At 45.5% G+C, this 19,372-nt stretch overlaps 1 protein-coding gene across 1 annotated transcript; it reads left to right on the forward strand.

Annotated features, from left to right (window-relative positions):
• Positions 1–15,366: 15,366 nt before the first annotated feature.
• Positions 15,367–17,452, forward strand: LOC135387474 (forkhead box protein B1-like). The gene has a single exon (XM_064616653.1). The coding sequence runs from the start codon at positions 15,627–15,629 to the stop codon at positions 16,722–16,724; it is 1,098 nt and encodes a 365-aa protein (XP_064472723.1). The 5' UTR covers positions 15,367–15,626; the 3' UTR covers positions 16,725–17,452.
• Positions 17,453–19,372: the final 1,920 nt, after the last annotated feature.

A 19,372-nucleotide genomic window follows, 5' to 3' on the forward strand; every position in this document is an offset into this window, starting at 1 on the left:
CATACAGCCTTATAGAATTTCACGCTAGAATGGTCGTAAGAGGTTCCCTTCCAGTATATAGTTCCTCTTTATAAGGTACAGCTGTATCGTGATGTAATCTGGAGATGAGTTCTGGATATCTGTATGGAGCGGGAGGACGGTTTTGAGTTGTGTGTGACGATATACAAGACGGTGACTTAGAGTTCTTTATATTTCGGATAGGCTCCGTGGAGGATGTACACTCTTAGAAACGAACCTCACCGGATGGCACGTTCCTACACTGTTAAAACAGAACTTCACCACATAGCACGCTCCTAACCAACCATCATATCGAATGATATCATTCTGTGTCATGATTTGTTCAAAACAGGGGGGAGGCGCCTATCTGGGACAAGATAATCTGTTCCAGATAGGCGCCTCCTGTCATTTTCAACAAATCATTGCACAGAATGATATCATTCGGAATGATGGTTGGCTAGGAGCGTGCTATGTGGTGAAGTTCTGTTTTAACAGTGTAGCCAACCACCATCTCGAATGATATCGTTATCTGCCTTGATTTGTTGAAAACGGGAGGCTTCCGCCTTTTTGTGACACTTATGCTGTTCATAATTGTCACAAAAACGGTGGACCTTCAGAATCGTATCGTTTTATCTTACGATTGGAAGGAAAGTCGATACCTAAAAAGGTGTGCGCCCCCTTTCTCAGCTTATCGGGAGACAGAGCGATATCATCCGTGATGATGATTGGCATACTGCGCGCGATGCGGTCAAGAGCGCCACCTGTTAGTGCCTAGAAATCTGCTCCCTAGTTATCATATGACCAAATTGCCACAAAAAGGCATACGCCCCCTCTCTCTCCGAGTCAGAGGCGATAACCCTATCATTCGTGGCAATCGTTGGTGCAGAGCGTGCTACGCGATAAAGTCCTGTTTTTGGAGTGTGTGGACAGATAAACCACTTGGCTGCCCAGGAAAGCTACCGTTTTCCCCACGTTTTCGTCAAATCAAGGGAGAGAACGCTGTCATTCGGGATGATGGTTGGCTACACTCTTAAAAATGATGGTGGTGGTGGTGGTGGTGATAGGGCTTGCCGTTGCCTAGATTTGTTGAAAACGGGAGGAGGAGCCTATTTTGTGCCGTGCATAATGGCAACAAAATAGGCTCCTCCTCCCGTTCAACAAATGAGGGGCAAGAACGTTGTCATTCCGGACGATGGTTGGCTAGGAGCGTGCTATGTGGGGAAGTTCATTTCTAAGAGTGTAGGAGCGTGCTGTGCGGTGAAGCTCTGTTTTTAGAGTGCGGATTCACCCCATCCCATTGCAAAATATGTACATTCCCTACTACAGTGGTAACAATTGGAAAAAAGAAAGGAGCGAAAACTGTCGTTTCGCGGCGCGCATATTGTCGGCCGAGCCGTCACCCGCATCTTCCTGTTTCCTTTTCACTGTTGTTTCAGATAACATTGCGTTGTACATCCATACTGACCTTATCAGCATAAACATGGCAAAGGCCACTTCCATGGCCTCCTGATATCGCCTCACAGTCTAAAAATGAGCTTCATCACATAGCACGCTCCTTGCCAACCATCACGCCGAGTGACATCGTTATTTCCACTGATTTGCTGAAAACGGGGGGCGTACGCCATTTTGGTGGCATTATGCAGTTCATAATTGCCTCAAAAATGGCGTACGCACTCAGTTTTCATCAAATCAAGAGAGAGAACGTAGTCATTCTGGATGACGGTTTGCTAGGGAGCGTGCTATGCGGTGAAGCTCTATTTTTAGAATGTGCGGTGAAATTCTGTTTTTAGAGTGTAGAACGATGTAGTGTCCCCCATATTTGTGATCTAGCAATTAACCAATTATGAATTGGTTGTTCTGAAACTTACAGGAAGCGTAACTGCATATAAACAGCAGCATCGCCTTATTCAGCACACACTCTCCAGAGAGGCCTTTGAGTGAGGGTAAGAAACACCATTATTTCTGTATTTAACCAAAGAGGACAGGTGAATACTTCGATTGAATGAAATATATTTCGTGTGGGACATTTCGGCGTGGTTATGTTGCTTGATTTTACCCTATTTGACAGCTCCTGAAATAAAATCAGATTTTTACCCCAATTTACAAAACAACAACATAAATACTCCCGAAAATGCATGTGATCTATCTACACATACCTGATAGCGAACTACAACACTGTTCTGGATTCGAAGCTGAAGTCCAGCCACTGCAGAAGTGCACGACTTCCAGCTATGTTGCAAACGACTACTTCACAGATACCTGAACAGCCAACGCAGTACTGCTTAACGTGCAGAGAAATTAAACCTAGCTGCGCTTGTAAGTGGAGGCGTCCGTTCCAGTATCACGTATATATCCTACACCATATCGCGTCTTGGAGGAGTGAGAGAGAGAGAGAGTGTACTGTGTGTGTGTGACAGGGGGGAGGGGGGGGGCTGTATCACTAACGGGATCAATTCCGCGGTTGGCTGCTCTTGTGAACGATGGCCACAGAGTGCCAGATATGTGGCCAGACTCCCAGCTCCGCCGTACCAAGGTTTATTCGTCGTTGTCAAATATCAGCCGCAAAGGGCACGTGGATGTGGCTACACAGGTACTGCAAGGCTGCACAAAGTAGGTGAATGATTAAACCGGAGTCCTTCAGCTTTTTTTTTCTTTTACAAATCAATATGGATGGAAGCCTGGCAGAAAGAATCTGCAGAGCGTCTTGAAGGCTCCAAAATAATTGGAGAAGATACTGTGTTTGCTTCCATGTGGTACTGATCCAGTGCCTTAATAATACGACAATAAGCACGTATATTCATTATAAAATGGTACCCGTCCCAGTGCACATACAGCGCTCATTAAAGCAGTCCTGGTTCGCTGGTCAATGACTACTACTACTTTAAGTTTACCAGTTGAATACGAGACGTTTCCCCCTCTTCGTTGAAGCGGCATATCAACAACTGCTATTACGGAGCGACGTTCCTTGTTCGCAAAGTGAACATAAAAATTACGCCCAAAATGGATCTACTGGGCAGGCGAGGTGAGACCCGACACCTTGAGGGTAGCTCATTACGTCAAAGTCAGTACATGCAGGCGCATTGGTAATAACAGAGCTTGGCAAATGCCCGCACTCACGTCGCCGGCATGGGCAGCCAGGGGGCGCGACATCTGTCTTGTCACGTGGTTATGCCGTCTGTGGTCACGCATATGTTGTTTGGGCTAGATCTGAGGAAGACAGAAAGAAAAAGAAAGGAACCGTAATAAGCAGTACGACATTTTGCTGCTTATTTTCCTGGAGAGTTCCTGCATACCGCGCATTAGGGTAATTTCACGGTGATAAAGGCAAGAGTACACTTCAGATATACAGCGATCATTGCGAATGCTCATGTAATCAAGTTCAGGGCTGAGTTGTGAGGTGATCAAGTTCTGTTAAGACTAATTGTGAAGCTGAGACGGGTCAATTTTTGGTGCGGTAATTATTGTTCTGCCTGACATAACGCTTCCAGCTCTTTGATTACTTTTGTGTAATACCATAAATCACAAGTGAAATCTGAAGTTTGTTTCATGTGACGATGATGAAGATGGGAGCAGGAAAAAAATAAGATAAAAAGTGTACGTAAGTCGCGACACTGGCTACTCCAGCAACCCTACACACTAGATTAGCTAATGAGAAGAAAATAGGAACAAAAATAAAGAGAAATGAAACAAGTAGCTCCTTCTACATGTTTAATTTCTTTTTTGTGCTTCGGATAATTTATCATGTCCATATTGTTCCCTCAATCACATGAGGCGAAGTTCAGAAACTACGAAGTGAGAGCCTGTCACGCGCCTGAAATCACCAACCTCCAAGACAAGACAAGGTATCTTTTGGTGCCGAGAAAGGGCGGATGAGTGCAAATTCAGCAGCAATGCTCTCCCAATCGAACGGTGAAAAATGTATAGGCAGCCATATTTTTGAGCCGAGACAGGGACCAAGATGCTAACGATCTTCTTCCTTTTGCTGGGATCAAGATCGCGGGTTCGATCCCGGCCGAGGACAGTAGCAATGTGGGGGAGGTAAACATTGATTCCAGCACCGCGTGTCGGAGATTTCCGGCGCACGTCAAAAGAACCCCAGGTGGTCGAAATTATCCTACCCTGCGGCGAGTGCAGCGCGTGTCGCCACACAAATAGGCTTACTCACCTTACGTGTAAATCTACTCCCAATTACTACTATTATTATTGTTATCTTCTTCGTTTTATGTTGACGAACACACGAACATTATGTTGACAAAAACGACGCCTCTTCAAAGGTTCTGATGGTAATGGGAACGCAACACTATACAGCGGACGGACACGCAAGCCAATTAGTGGTGTTTTTATCGTTGAAGTAATCGTAACCTGTTTGGATGATCGTGGGTTTCTTTCAAAATGTAAATCATGATACTCGAAGGGGATCGTATTTACTGGGACGATTCGATACACAAGGTAGCTATGCCGACGTTTGTCCGAAAGCCTTTGAGCGAGAGAAACCATCAATTGACGGCATTGGAAGCCCCCTGACACTTCATAAGCGTTATGCGTCGATTGAGTACGCGCACCTGTCGGTTGTACACAATCACTCTTTGGTTTTGTGGAAACCTCTGACGACGACGAAAAACACCACTATTGCCACGGGCTATATACGTGAGAGCTTCACTGCTATCGGCGTCGCCCTATTGGACTAGGGCCACGGTTCGCCAAACTCTTCAGCACAGCACACCCGGGTCGCGAGGGTCATTCCCATCGTATATAGAGGGACACAACTTAGAGGGACTCTAGCATACCCTTGAGCTTTCTATATGACATAAATTCATTTCGAGAAATATGGGCACAAGTTGGTGGACACAATGTGGCTGACAGTATGTGTGAACAGTGTGTGTGAGTGACTGACTGTCTTTGTCACTCATTGGTTTTATTGTAGTTAACCATTTTTGTTTTCCTAAGTGATCTGGAGGAGCCGGCTCACGTAATGAGTGCGTATTTCTGCTTTTTTTCTTTTCTTTTGTCATCAACTCAACTCAACTCGAGAAATACGTTTATTCACTTTGTTTTTGCCATACTAAACAAAGTGTCGGTGCTGTGTGGGCTTCGCCATGCCATGCCATGCCATGCCATGTGCGAAGCTTTCAAGGCGGTTATTTCTGACTTAGATTTCTCTTTTCCCCTCTTTCGTCGTTAATTTTGGTTAACATGTTTCCTACGGGGGGGGAGGGTATATTTATTAGACCAAAGAGAAAAAAAGGGGGAAAAGGTCAGCCAAACGGGACGTCGGCTTGCTATTCCGCAAAGAAAAAGAAAAAGAAATGAAAGAAGAATAAAATAAATAAAAAGAAAAGAGAAAAAAAGAATTAGGAAATGAAGGATAAACTAACAATCGGTGAAAGAAGAATGAGATGGATTACAGAAGAAGATGACTTTAAAAGAAAAGCATGAGGTTAATGCGTTGAGGGTGAGAGTGGGGCCCACTGGTTGTTTCTTCCCTTCTTGGTCGTCTTGGTGGTTATTCCCCAATATTCTTCGTAATATCAGTACAACCCTAAACATTAGGGGCGTTCTTTTTACGTTCACACTCAGCTCAACTTCTTTACGATGTTTACGATGGAGCGCACCACTGAAGGTAACCACATTGCTTCGTGGTCTTTATACGAAGTGGAGAAGATAAATTAATTTCCCTAAATTAGTCAATGGAAGCCACGTGACGATGACGTGCACCAGATGAGTTTCTGCTAGATGCCGGGAGACTGGTCGTTATCCACGGAGTAATTTGTCCTCACATGATTAACGGTCGTTAATGACTCTTGACCACCTTGTGGTACACGTTAAGAATAACTATGGGTGCTTAATTAAGTGGCTGCCACAAATGACGTTACAAAAAGTGGTTAACCTTGGTACGTTATGTAGACCTTGTTGCTTCCATAGTGCTTACCAGTGTGCGGGCAGCCTGCTAAACAATACACCCTTCTTATGCACATGTAGTCTACAGCCAAACAAGGAATGTGAAATATGATGCAAATTATTCAATGGGTTGTATCAACAACGTTAAAAGCATTCGATATCGGAACGGCTTCGTAAACATTATAATCCCCATTATAGCGGTTTTCGTTCTGTCTTTCTGTATCTATTCCAGTTTACTTTTCGGAAGGAAGGTATGCGAGAAGAAGAACTTTTTGTGAAAATGCTATGTAACATCGATTTAAGCCGCTTTGAGTTCACTTTGTACAACGTCCCATTCAGGTTGTTCTTGGTGTTTTCAGTGGCCTGGGAGCCTCAGAGTAATGCAACTGCCCTTTAAACTACGTTATCCTCTAAAAGTATACATCCCCTGCTACAGTTACGAGTTCTCTAATATTTTAGATTCACTTTACTCTCTTAGTTTTATTTTTGACATTTCGCCAATTCTTGGCGCCTCAGGGGTGCTTCAGCTCCTTTATCCTCATTGACTTTTGCATGAGTGTGGAGATGCGATCTATATGGGGCTTCATCGCACTATACAACGTGTGTGTGGTCGACTGGATGAACTGCTAACACCGACAGTTAACGGCGTCCGCGTATGTGTTCTGTCATATGTGTGTGTGTGCATGTGCGTGCGTTGAGTTTGAGTTTGATTACATATATATAAAAAGGGAACATATTGAATTCGTCACCTGACGAATTCTGCTACTCCCACAAAGATCCCTTAAATGCGTGCGTGCGTGTTTGTGTGCGTGTCTCATCTCCTTCATCGTCATCCCACTCATATATTAACCTACATGCACTGAGGTAGGTATCGCAATTTCTTCGACGAAGCACATGATCCTATCGTCATACATGTAGTTACTGTTGTTCTATTTCTGCATCTTTGATTTGTTTTAGGCTGAGTGCCATAAGAGGCTGCGCGCTGCATGCTTACTGTTTACAAAGGTTCAAGAGCTCCACGTAACAAAAATTGAACGCAAGAATTAAGAGAAAAACTATAAATAGTGTGCGTGACACGACTGTCCCTGCTTCCCTCTTCTCCTTTTTTTCCTTTGTTCTAATAAATATATCCTTCCTGCTTCCCTATATATACATACACCATACACATACACAACAGCTGTTGAAGTATACACCGAACAAACACATCTTCGACATCCCATCGTCTCTATTGATCGCGAAAAATATTCTTCCCAAGCAAGCTTTTTTTCTTCTTTAGAATCCTCTAAGTGCATGCATACAAATATCTTACTTCCTTACAAAGCCAACATGCGAGGAAGCGGCCCTTGCGCATATACACGCATGTACGGAAACACGTCCCCCACACACCACGACGAATTTTCGCGAGGACGACTCTTTCTTTGATATTTCTCCCGCGTTCTCGCCAAATCTCGACCAAAATTCGGCGTAACGCAACTCGACATCTCGTCGCAAGGAGGTTGCGGTGAAAAATGAGCGGCTTGTTGTTCATAAAAGAGGTATAGCCCACACGCATGCGCACACCGTTTCGTTTCCGGAACGCGTTACCGTTCTTGCTGCATCGCAGCCTTTGTGAAGTTCACAGGGGGATACACAACAACATGATGGATTGAGAGCGGGAACGACCATTTTCTTTCGCTTAAAGAGCGGGATCAAAGATGTTCCGACCTCTTTGGCAGGTTCATTTCATTCGAGCTTCGACTTGCAAATTCGTGTGTGCACACGGTTAAACGCGGCTTGCGGTTGAAATGGACCTCGAGGGAGAGCTGGGTTTAGCGTTTAAAGAGGAGGATCATTGTGAACTCTGGCTCGCTACTCGAAATTCGCTACTCAATGTGAGGGGAAGTTCGGGTAGTCCTTTGCTGTCTAAAGCGTTTACTCATGAAAAGTACCAGTGTTGGCGTTGAAAACAGTTTGTTGGTAAAATATGTAGGGATGTTCCAGTCGTTGTGAATGTAGGGGGACAGTTTTAGTGACGCCGCCACCCCTCACACCTTGCATCTTGTGCGTCCATCAATGTCACGTTATTGCACGTTATTGGTACGCACATGATAGACCTCGGTTCGAATCCGGGCGCGGGCTGTGCTGTCTCGGTGCTTTCCCTGGGTTTTCCTCAGACGCTTTGAGACGAATGTCGGCCCGAATGCATGAAGTCGGCCCAGGAGGTCCCCCAGAGCAACATGCCGCCACATCGCTAAGCAGATCACTGGGAAATATCTGGCTAGCATGCACCACCACCACCACCACCACCACCACCGTTATTGTCACATAGTTCCTGTTGTCGACGTTCGTGATTTTGAGTTCCAGAAAAGCACAGTGAAGCATAATGATTCTAAATTATTTCGCGTGTTCCATAAGAAAGACTGTGTGTAAACCAATATGAAAACATATGGGCGTACCGTGTGCTGCACGACAAGAAATTTACGGAAATGGAAGTGAAAAAAGAAAAGTATAGAGATGGGCCGGTTGCTCCATAGCGCTTAAAGCTAACGTTACAAAAAATAAAATAATAATAACAGAAAAGTAGTACACACAAATAATGGAAGAACGATGTGTAACAGTTATTAACAACAACAGCGAAAGTACGTAAGGAAAATTCATGATAAAAAGCGCGAAAACTTACGAACAGGGACGATCACACGGACAGCACACCACAAAATGCTACTTTGAAACTTTTTTTGCGCGAAGTTTATATGAATAAACTGTTGAAAGTAGCGCTTTGTGGTGTGCTGTCCGTGCGATCGTTCCTCTTTATACGTAATAGCGCTTTTAATCACGAATTCAGCCATTCACCAACAGGCCAAAATGAGTTCTGTAGTAAGAAAAAAAAAAAGCGTAAATGCAAAGAGTCAAAACACGTATATTATTTGATCGTTCAGGTTAGCAAGAGCGGGAAATAATAGAAGCCAAGTGCCTTGCAATAACTGCTTGTTCAACCGATGGGCGTCCTGTCCAACGTTGAAACCCTATACACGAAACTCAATACAGATAAGTAGTGAACCGTTGCTAACGCCGTCTTGAAAATAACGTATCGTCTTTGCCATATACTAGAGAGGTTTAGTGCATCGTACGCTATCGCCTTTGCGTACGTAAGGGATAGCGTAGTGGTTTTGCGCAATGCTCGAAGCTCTCTTTTTGTTGTGCGTGCGGCCGTGTGCGCAGAACCACCAACTCTATCTCTTATGCACGCAAAGGTGATAGTGTATACGATGCTCTAATACCCTCTACTGTTTTGCGATTGGCTCCGACTGACACGGCACTCTGACAGCGTCATTATCAGTCAGATCAGATAAAAAGATTAGGCCACACTCTTAAAAATGAGTTCCACCGCATAGCACGCTCCTAGCAAACCATTATCTCGAATGATATCGTTATCTGCTCTGATTTGTTGAATACGGAAGGCGTACGCCTTTTTGTGACAATTATGAACAGCATAAGTGTCACAAAAAAGGCGTACGCATCCCGTTTTCAACAAGTCAGGGCAGATAACAATATCATTCGAGATGATGGTTGGCTATCACTCTTAGAAATGAACTTCACCGCATAACACGCTGCTAGCCAACCATCATATCGAATGATATCGTTGTCTGCCGTGATTTGTTGAAAACGGGAGGCGTACGCCTTTCTTGTGAACTTGTGAATTATGAACAGTATAAGTGTCACAAAAAGGCGTACGCCTCCCGTTTTCAACAAATGAGGGCAGATAACGATACCATTCGGTATGATAGTTGGCTAGGAGCGTGCTATGCGGTGAAGTTCATTTCTAAGAGTGTAGGAGCGTGCCATGCGGTGAAACTCATTTTTAAGAGTGCATGATAAACTCTTCCAAATCGGTTATGAAGTAAACGGAGAAATAAATCATTCATACCCATACAAGCTGTGAGAACGTCATCTATATAGTGAACAGTGCTACAGCATTTTTCTCTAAACTGCCAATCCTCGTATAACGTCGAGAGAGTCAAACACAGAGAACAAAACGATGTCCTGAAACGCAAATACACACACTCTATACCACCCACACCCCTTGCAAACATTCAGATATAGTGTAACACGTAAAATAACAGGGCTAATCGTCCTTAAAATACGTTCAGCGCATGTCCGAAGAACACAATCTAACTGCACGCCCAGTCCACCCCCATGCAGACACACATTTGCTCCAGCGTACCTTCAACTTGTACCTACGCGCGGGAATCCTTATTCCCATGACCTGCTATTTGCTTCATGTCCCATTGTATGCCAGCATAAAGAGCCAGGTATAATTGAAGTTTAAACGCAATAGCAGGGGCGTACCGAACGTGCCAAAATGCGGCATTTGTTCCTGTAAGTCCCGCGAGTCGAGACGGAATCATAAGCTTCTTTACACGTTTGTTCCGCATACAACGTATTGTGTCGTTCGCGGACCTAAATTATAAAGTCACGAGTGTATAGACGTCAACATTGCTGTCACGGGCTGAAGCTATGCGGCGTATATACGAAACGGCAGTTCTCGGTCACGACGTGGTCGGTACGCAACGCCGTGCCTTTTTAAAGCACTTCGGCGCTCTAATGGTGGTTTAGTGTCGTTCCGTGTACCGCTCATTGTGCGCCCATTGTGGCCAGCAAATGAGAGGTAAAATTCGCTAAAGGGGGGACGGACGGAAGGATTATTGCGGTCCACGTGTTCCGTCGTTTTTACGTGGTTGGGTGCACCATTGGGTGTCCCCTTCCCGCGTGTCGCGGACTGTTATTGTTTGGGTGGACGGAGCTCGTCTTAAATTTGGAGTAATGACCGTTGAGAATTGGAAGAATATGCGTCGTTTTTGTCGAGATATATAAAAAAAGTTAAATAAAGGAGATCGGAGGAGATGGTGGGTAAGAAATTACGTTGAGAGATGGGGGTGAAGTAATCTATTTTGCCATCTCGTTTTTTTCTATTCTTTTTTTTTCGACACGTTGGATGTCGGACGTTGCATACGGCGAAGCCTATAAGTTTTTTCTTGTTCATTTCAGTGTCCAGATGTTTTTTTTTTTTATTTCACATTAACGCATGTAAAAAAGCGTTCTAAGAATATCGATGACCAAAACGATCAAGTTATTTTTTTCGATATTTTTTAAACAGTGTAGCCGCGCTGGCTGATTCGTTGATTTTTTGTAAAGCGGCTAAACGTTTTGTTCGCGCTGGCCGTTAACTGCTGATACTATCTTTCTAAAAAAAGTACACGGTAAAGATATTGAGGCGAAAGCCTGGAAGCATATGCATTGACCGCAACATCTGCGTAATTGTTGTCCAAGTGCCAGCTCTGGACCTTGTGAAAATGTTCTCTTTCTTTTTTGTATGGCGAAATAGTGAGTGATGCTACACAACAGAAAGCATGCTCTCAGCGCTCTTAAAGATCCTGCTGAAAGTTATTGCGTCGTTGTGCAACGGTCACTTACGTTACAAAGCGCTCAAATAATGTATGCTACATTAAAGTACTAACGAGCCTAGAAAAAAAAAAAAAGAAGCTGGCGATGGGTATAGCACAAACGTTCGAATACTACACTCTGGACGCCACATAAAAGGCAGATCATCATTCTCTTTGGTATCGTTCGCCCGTGGCTACCACGGGGAAACATCCCATGTGATCATCACTTCTCCATTTATTGTTGTTGTTGTTGGTATCGTTCTTTTCCACTGACTCGTTGAAAATGGCAGACGTATAGGGCTGTTTGTGACATCTTGATATGCAGGATGTCTCAAGACATAGCGTGTTAAAAAAATCATATTAAAAAGTCTACTTGTCTGACAATCATGGGGTCAACGCATTTATCTCGGAGTATAGCTTTTGCCAGACTTCCGAAACACTCTTATTAATTTTAAGTGGCGAGAAACTGAAGTTTCTGAATTGAATTCCCAAATTTGCAAAGCCAACCTCACGTTTCTTTTTTTTTTTTTTTTTGCCAGAAACAGGAGCTTATGTCGGATTGTCCTCCATTCCATTGCAAAATAATACATTTCCTGCTACAATGGGGTAATAGCTCAAAAAAAAAAAAAAAGCAAATGCGAAAACCGTAGTTTCGAGGCCGGCAAGTCGTCGGCCGCCCTGAGATCTCCAAAAGCGGCAATATAAGGAGTCCACGGAAGTGCCCTTTCCCTTTTCCATGTTTTTGCTGATAAGGTCAGTATGGTTATAAAACGCAGAGTTATCTGAAACAACAGTGAGAAGAGAACAGGAAGTGGCGGGTCACCGTTTTGTTCCGCCGTGTCTTGCACTACCTTGAATCGAGCTCAGCCGCGCAATATGCGCGCCTCAAAACGACTGTTTTCGTTCTTTTCTTTTTTCAACTGTTACCATTGTAGTAGAGGATGTATTTTGCACTGGGATGGGGTGAACACGCACTCTAAAAACAGAGATTCACCGCATAGCACGCTCCTAGCTAACCATAATCCCGAATGACAACGTCCTCTCCCTTGATTTGATGAAAACGGGGGCGTACGCCGTTTTTCTGGCAATTATGAACTGCATAATGCCAGAGAATCAAGGGAGAGAACGTTGTCATTCGGGATGGGCTACACAGTTAAAACAGAACTTCACCACATAGCACGCTCCTAACCAACCATAATACCGAATGATATCATTGTGTGTCATGATTTGTTCAAAACAGGGGGGAGGCGCCTATCTGGGACAAGTTAATCTGTCCCAAATAGGCGCCTCCTCTCATTTTCAACAAGTCAATGCACAGAATTATATCATTCGGAATGATGGTTGGCTGGGAGCGTGCTATGTGGTGAAATTCTGTTTTAACAGTGTAGGAGCGTGCGATGCGGAGAAGCTCTGTTTTTAGAGTGTGACATATGCTCTCAGTTTCTTGCAAAGACACGTCAGGTTGACTTGGCAGAGTTCGAAGTTCAATTCAGAAAATTCATTTTTGTAATTTCAAAATTAAAATCGTTCGATTCAAAAAATGCTCGTAATTCATAGCAAAGGCTTCTCGAAGATACACAGCGGTGACCGCATAAACTTCAGAGAAGCAGATATCTTAAGATGTCTTAATACGATTTTTTAACGCGTTACGTGAAACGCCCTGTACCTGATAAGATAAGGTACCTGACACACGCTTAAGGTCAACCATAGCATACGATTACAGTTATCATTCGTTATCTGTGATGGAGCGGGGCGTACGCCTTTTCTGGCGAACGCAACCTGTCCCAAAAAAGCATATGCTTCACACTTTCAACGAATCAGGAGAGAAAACGATGTCACTCAGAATGATGCAGTCCTAACACAGAACTTCGTAGCGTAACACACTCCACCACAACCATGATCCCGAATGCATCGTTCTTTCCCCTGATTGGTTGAAAACCGGAGGCGTACACCTTTTTGTGACAACTACCCAGCAATGTTAATTGCTACAAAAAGGCGTACGCCCCGCACTTTCCGCAATCAGGAGTGATAAAGGTATCATGCTGTGCAATCCCAAGCAGCATTTGTCTTTTTATTATTTCTTTCTTGTTTATATATATATATTTTAGGGAATATGTTGTGTATTGGTCTGGGTTGCCAGCCCAAAGAAGGCAATATGAGACGGAAGAAACGTGAGGATCGCCGTTTCCTGTCTTTGAACTTTGGCTGGACTTTGCGCCGGCACTTACCGGCGACTTGGAGTCAGTCGGTTCGAGCGTCTCGGACGGAGACGTTCTTTGTCATAGCATGAGTGTTATAATGAACCCAACTGGACATTAAAAGTGGCGACGAGGTGTTGTCTTACTTCGATTACTTCACGAGCACATCAATGGCAACAGTCCTTGGACAGTCTGAGCCATTCGACATCAGCAACCAAGACTCGTGGCCATGCTACGTCGAACGTTTCGAGCAATTTCTGGAAGCCAACGGCATCAACGAAACAGCAAAACAGAGGCCAGTGTTTCTCAGCGTGTGCGGCGCATCGACTTACTCGCTTGTATACATTCACTGACGCTCCCGAAAAAGCCCTCGGAGTGTACCTACAGCGACATTGTGCAGCGCTTGACAGACCACTTTGCCCCCAAGCCATTAGAGATCCTTCGCAGGTACCATTTTCATAAACGGGATCAAAAAGCTGGAGAGAATATCATGGACTACATCGCTGAAATTCGGCGTCTCAGCGAGTTTTGCAACTTCCAGGATCTGGATAATATGCTCAGAGACCGGCTGGTTTGTGGGATCCAGGATCAAACGGTACAGAAACGACTGTTTGCCGGGCCTCAACTGACGCTCAAGTCAGCGATGGACCTTGCATTGGCAGCAGAAGCAGCATCACGTAACGTTTCAGGGCTACGGGCATCTGACGAAAACGTTCTTTATGCGGGTGGCAAGAAAACCCGCCAAGAAGCCACATACAAGTCCAGGCAAAGAGGAATGACTCAAAGAAAATGCATCAGCTGCGGGGAGAACCATGACAGGGAGACCTGCAGGTTCCGCAATGTCACACGCAACTTTTGCTAGAAAAAAGGTCATATCGAGAGAGCATGTTTCAAGAAGCAACATTCACTCAGGAGGGACGACCAGCAGTCCACTTCTGAGGTACACAACAGAATAGCAAGCCGGCGTGCTGCATGGCTGACCATTCCCCTTTCTTTTTTATTTTTCTTTTTTTCTGCCAATAAATTCCCCCACCCAAGCAGCACAACATATTGACCCAATATTGGCCCACTGCTGGCAATACCGGCCCAATACTGGACCAAGCTTGGACCAATATTGGGCCTCTATTGCCAATATTGAACACATATTGGGCCAAGATGTTGTGTTCCTTGGGATGGGTGACCATCAGCGCCTTATGCGGCAAAGTTCTGTTTCTGCAGTGAGTACAGACTACTTTATGGTAATAGTAACCACGTCTTCATCGGGTCAAGTTTAACAAAAGCCAGAGGATGCGTAAAAGTAGAAAACAATACACTTTCGTAACGACACTCTTGTCGAATGGCATAAGCCTTCCACCATACGATTACATATTCATCACCAACTGCGACAGCCCAATGGCGTTCATGAGCAATCACCTTAATTCTGCTAGTCATTCCTTTCGATGAGCGATGCATCCTTCATTAATTTTTTTCCAGATAAATTCATAAAAAGAAAGATAGAGAAGAAGCAAGGAAGCAACTGGAGCTCCCATACTCAGCTACCCAGTCGCTCTTCCACATCTTCAGGAAAACTAGCGTGACAACAAAAACCCAGCAACACATCTTTAGAACTGACCAAGCAAGCGACCGCACGAAGACCCACCAATCCAGACGCACCCAACATTTCTCCACATCTTTAACCTGATTGACGTCTCTGCTACGCACCTCATTGGCCACAAGCCGCCATCTTAAAACTACCGAACCGGATTCGATTGGTTCCTACATCCTGTTCGTGCCTCTCCTCCGGAACGCCCTCTCCCGGCTTTTCTTCTTCCTTTCCGCTTCCTGACGTCGACAGCATGGCGTGGCTTCGGCGCTCAGAGGCGGAGCGAGCGCTACAGGCACCTCCTCGTCGGGTGTACTCTCCCCTCTTCTGCAGGCATCCAGGCGTGCACCCGTCAGTCGCCAGACCGGCGGATGGCCAACGTAGCCGCGTTCGCGAGGCAAGCTCAATGCTGACCCAGTGCACGCTGACCACAGAGTACGCGCTAGTCTTCGAGGTCATAGCGAAGACCCTGAGGAATTCGCGGTGAGCCCTTCGAAGCCACAGTCTTCTGCTCCCGGCGCGGGAGAAGAGATGCCGCGTCCGGGACGCTCTACGTACGGCGATCAGAAGCCTCCTTATTCCTACATCTCCCTCACCTTCATGGCCATTCAGAGCTCCCAGGAGAAGATGCTCACGCTGAGCGACATCTACAAGTTCATCATGGACCGATTCCCTTACTACCGTAAGAACACGCAGCGGTGGCAGAACTCCTTGAGGCACAACCTCTCGTTTAATGACTGCTTCATCAAGATTCCAAGAAGGCCGGATCGTCCAGGAAAGGGCAGCTACTGGGCCCTGCACCCTGGCTGCGGTGATATGTTCGAAAACGGATCGTTCTTGAGGCGCCGAAAGAGGTTCAAGCTGCCCAGGCAGATCAAAGACGCCACAGCGATGGCGTTAGCGGAGCTCAAGCACTACGAGACTGTGTCTCAAAACGCGATCCAGGAGCAAGCTAAAATGAGGCTCACGGCACTGGCCGCGGCACCAAGTCACCTTCAAGCCCATCACCCTTCTCAGATGGAAGCCCTGAGGCCGACGTCTTTGACGGCATCCTACACCAAACCTCCTCAGCCTTTCTCGATCGAAAACATCATCGCTCCAGAGGGCAAGAACTTCAGTGGAACGCTACCGGGCCTGCCTCACCAGCCGTTTCCTCCTCAAGGTAGAACCCTTGCACCTTTCCATGCCTACACAACGTCTGCTGGAGCTTGGCACCCCAGCTACTCATCCCTGGTCGCCGCAACTGCTCGTCACGACCTCACGGGACTCTTGGGAGTAACAAAGTCACTGCCAGGTTCCCCGTTTCGTTTTCCGGTTCCTCACGGTGCAGCGGTACCGTTTTCGTTACCGTCATTACCGTTCAAGCCACCACCGGCGTCCTTACTGCCAGCGTTCCAGTTTCCTGGGCTCACGCCTGAACAGTCATGCTCCTTGTTAGCTGCCAACACCGCAGGTGCAGTTCCGACGTTGTCGTCGATGGTAACATCGAACTTTTCGTTGACGACAACGACGATACCATTCGTCAGAGCAACATCGTCTTCGCCTCCGAGACCGGCGTCCACGTCGAGTGAGATCTCCTGCAAGTCATTGGATGTGGTGTCAGACGATCAGGCGAATGACGTTTACTAGTTCTTCTCACCTTTAATTTATAAGTTTATCGGCAAGACGAGCCTGCGATCTCATGGCCAGTGCGATTGTCCTTTGGTGCGGCTTGTTGCGCGGTGGCACGTGTGAATGTGTACATAATGTAATATTCCTTGCAAAGACTCGGTGTGTAAATATAGACTGGTCAGAACCTATAACCTGGGTAAGGAGCGTGAAGCATAACAAGTTGTCGTCACTGCGAAACAATGTGCTCGCACTCATGAAAGGAGGTTCTTCAACGGAACAGCACAAGATAGTCGTTATGGTTCTCTGAGGCTCAGACGCATCATCAATGCACATCCCATATAGAAGAACACGGCGAACCTAATCCTGTCATCCTGTTACCCTGGCACATCTGTCAACAAGCTCTACCGCCGACTTCTGAGTTTTCCTCCGTATGCGCCTCACCAAGTGCTCAAAGCCTCCTGCAAGCCGGTTGAAAAGTCGCAGGATCCTCTCAATACCCACACGTGCTTCAAAGACGCCCAGTTTATGAGAATCGCTTGGAGCTCACCGCGAAACAACGTTCAAGAAGCTCGACTTGAGCCGCGAGACCAATGCTTATTTATTTTGAAGGACAAAACAGTCAAAAGGCGACAGTGGCTTTGTGAGCTCCGAGCCTCTCTCTACACCCGTGAATCCGACGGGAAAACAAAGCAGTCAGAGGAAAACAAATTCACAAGGCAACACCTCCGATGCACGTGCATGTCCCGGAGGGTCACCGGTGGTGTCGCAGGTGTTGGGCACCCCACAGCGCGAGCGGTCCTTCTGTGAGACGACAACCTACCTTTTCAACTTGATGGGACACCCTACCTGAAGCCGATAGACTGACAACAAAAGCCTTCAAGAAGTCGTTTCGAGCCTTCGAGTGAAACCAAGTGATGCTTGTTGATGCTTACCGTTTTTGTTAAACAGACGACACAAAAAAGAGCTTGTATAAAGAGAAAGAAAGAAAGATATACGGTAAGCGAGAATTTCGTTGTTTTTCCCCCATCACTTTACGTCTTGGCGTAGAAATAAAGTATCATGGGTGTACTGTAAACAGAAAATACTGTTTTTTGTGTCGATTAATGGCGACGCGTCCCAACATACTTGCAAAGGGAAATCTTTCTGGAAGCCCCTTGTATCGACTCTCAGGCACACGTCGAAAGAGTGTGTAAGATTTAAAGTATGCGTCATGCTACAGATGGACGCCGTGAGTGAAGATAACGTTCCAGCACCCAAGCTCTTGCATGCTCTGTGATTTGTGAAAACACGGCGTGTAACACATTCGAATGGCGCAAAGTCGGAAAGCACCACATCCAAGAAGGGCATTCAGATAATCGCTTCTGCCAATGCTGTCAGTATAAACACAATGAACGTTCGTACGGGCCAGGATAGTAAAGGCTTTGTCATATCCTCTTCAAGCGCTTTACACATGACTAGGAATTGAGTGCATTAGTGTTTGGTATCTCTGTATGCGCGTGCTAGCATGACCACCCAAAAGGCTGAAAACTGTAAGCAAGTCCGAGTTCACGTGGCTCTTGGCAGTGCGTTATGTGCGCTGAGTGAAGTGTGAAGTGCTGCGTACATTCTTTCATAATCGTGTTTACTGCACAACTGGAGATATAAACGCATTACTTCCGCGGAGTCGACTTAGATGGCCTGTGTATACGAACGAAATAACACGAACACTGTACAGTAGTAATGCACAGTTGTAATAGTAACGGCAATTGATCCTGAAGAAGATTCGACATCAATGCTTCAGGACGACAGGGTAACACTTGGAGGACACACATGCGCGAGGCTGGTACAGAAAAGGCGAAGGATGATGATGATGTTGATGATGATTGTACAAAAAGATGGCAACTGCTACGACGTAGCTAACGGCATATCTTTCTTAATATTTCGCCGACACACAGTTCGTTGTGACTATGCGTTCGTTGTTTCCCAATATACAATAATTAACTTTAAGCATTCGTGGAGAAGTCGCAAAAGTTTAGAAACAACAACAAAGCTTTGACACAGGAAAGACAAACGCAAATGGAAGAACGGTGCAGAACAGGCCGAAACCTTCTTTACAGCCTTACATAACATCTGATTATTGCGATGCCTGCCTGAACTTGCAACCTATATAGTGCACTAAGAAATGACATCCGTCACCTGTTTTGTGAAATTGTTATTATTTTCCCATTTCTGACTTTTACAAAATCCCATTTTCACATTTAACGAGCGGCATGCGACACAATACCCAGTAGGCCGTCATCCTTTAGGAACGCAGAGTTAATCAAAGATGAACTTCTCAAGTTCCTCTGTTCCTTAATATTCATAGGGGGTTCCGACATCAGATACCTAATTCGTCATAGATGGCGACAAGACAAACAATTGCACGCAAAAATCCTCTGTGCACAAATTTGCAGCCATTTTTCGCTTGCGGATTGGATGAAGTTCATGCATAATAAACAGACGAAAATCCAAACCGATTTGCGCGATTTGTGCGATTTTCTTTGTGCAAGACACCTTGTTTTTTTTTTTGTTTTTTTTTAGGGATTGTTTTGCCGCATGTACAGGAACAACAGCAGCAATAAAGACATGTAGTGGCGACGAATGAGAAAATTTGCCATCTAATTTGACAAAAAATTACCCCTAGACGC

The sequence above is a fragment of the Ornithodoros turicata genome, chromosome 3 (genome assembly GCF_037126465.1).
Source record: "Ornithodoros turicata isolate Travis chromosome 3, ASM3712646v1, whole genome shotgun sequence".
Taxonomy (NCBI): Eukaryota; Metazoa; Arthropoda; class Arachnida; order Ixodida; family Argasidae; genus Ornithodoros; species Ornithodoros turicata.

What these genes read in the sequence shown, in the direction of transcription:
- LOC135387474 (XM_064616653.1), top strand. Translation starts at nt 15,627, where the DNA reads ATGCCGCGTCCGGGACGCTCTACGTACGGCGATCAGAAGCCTCCTTAT.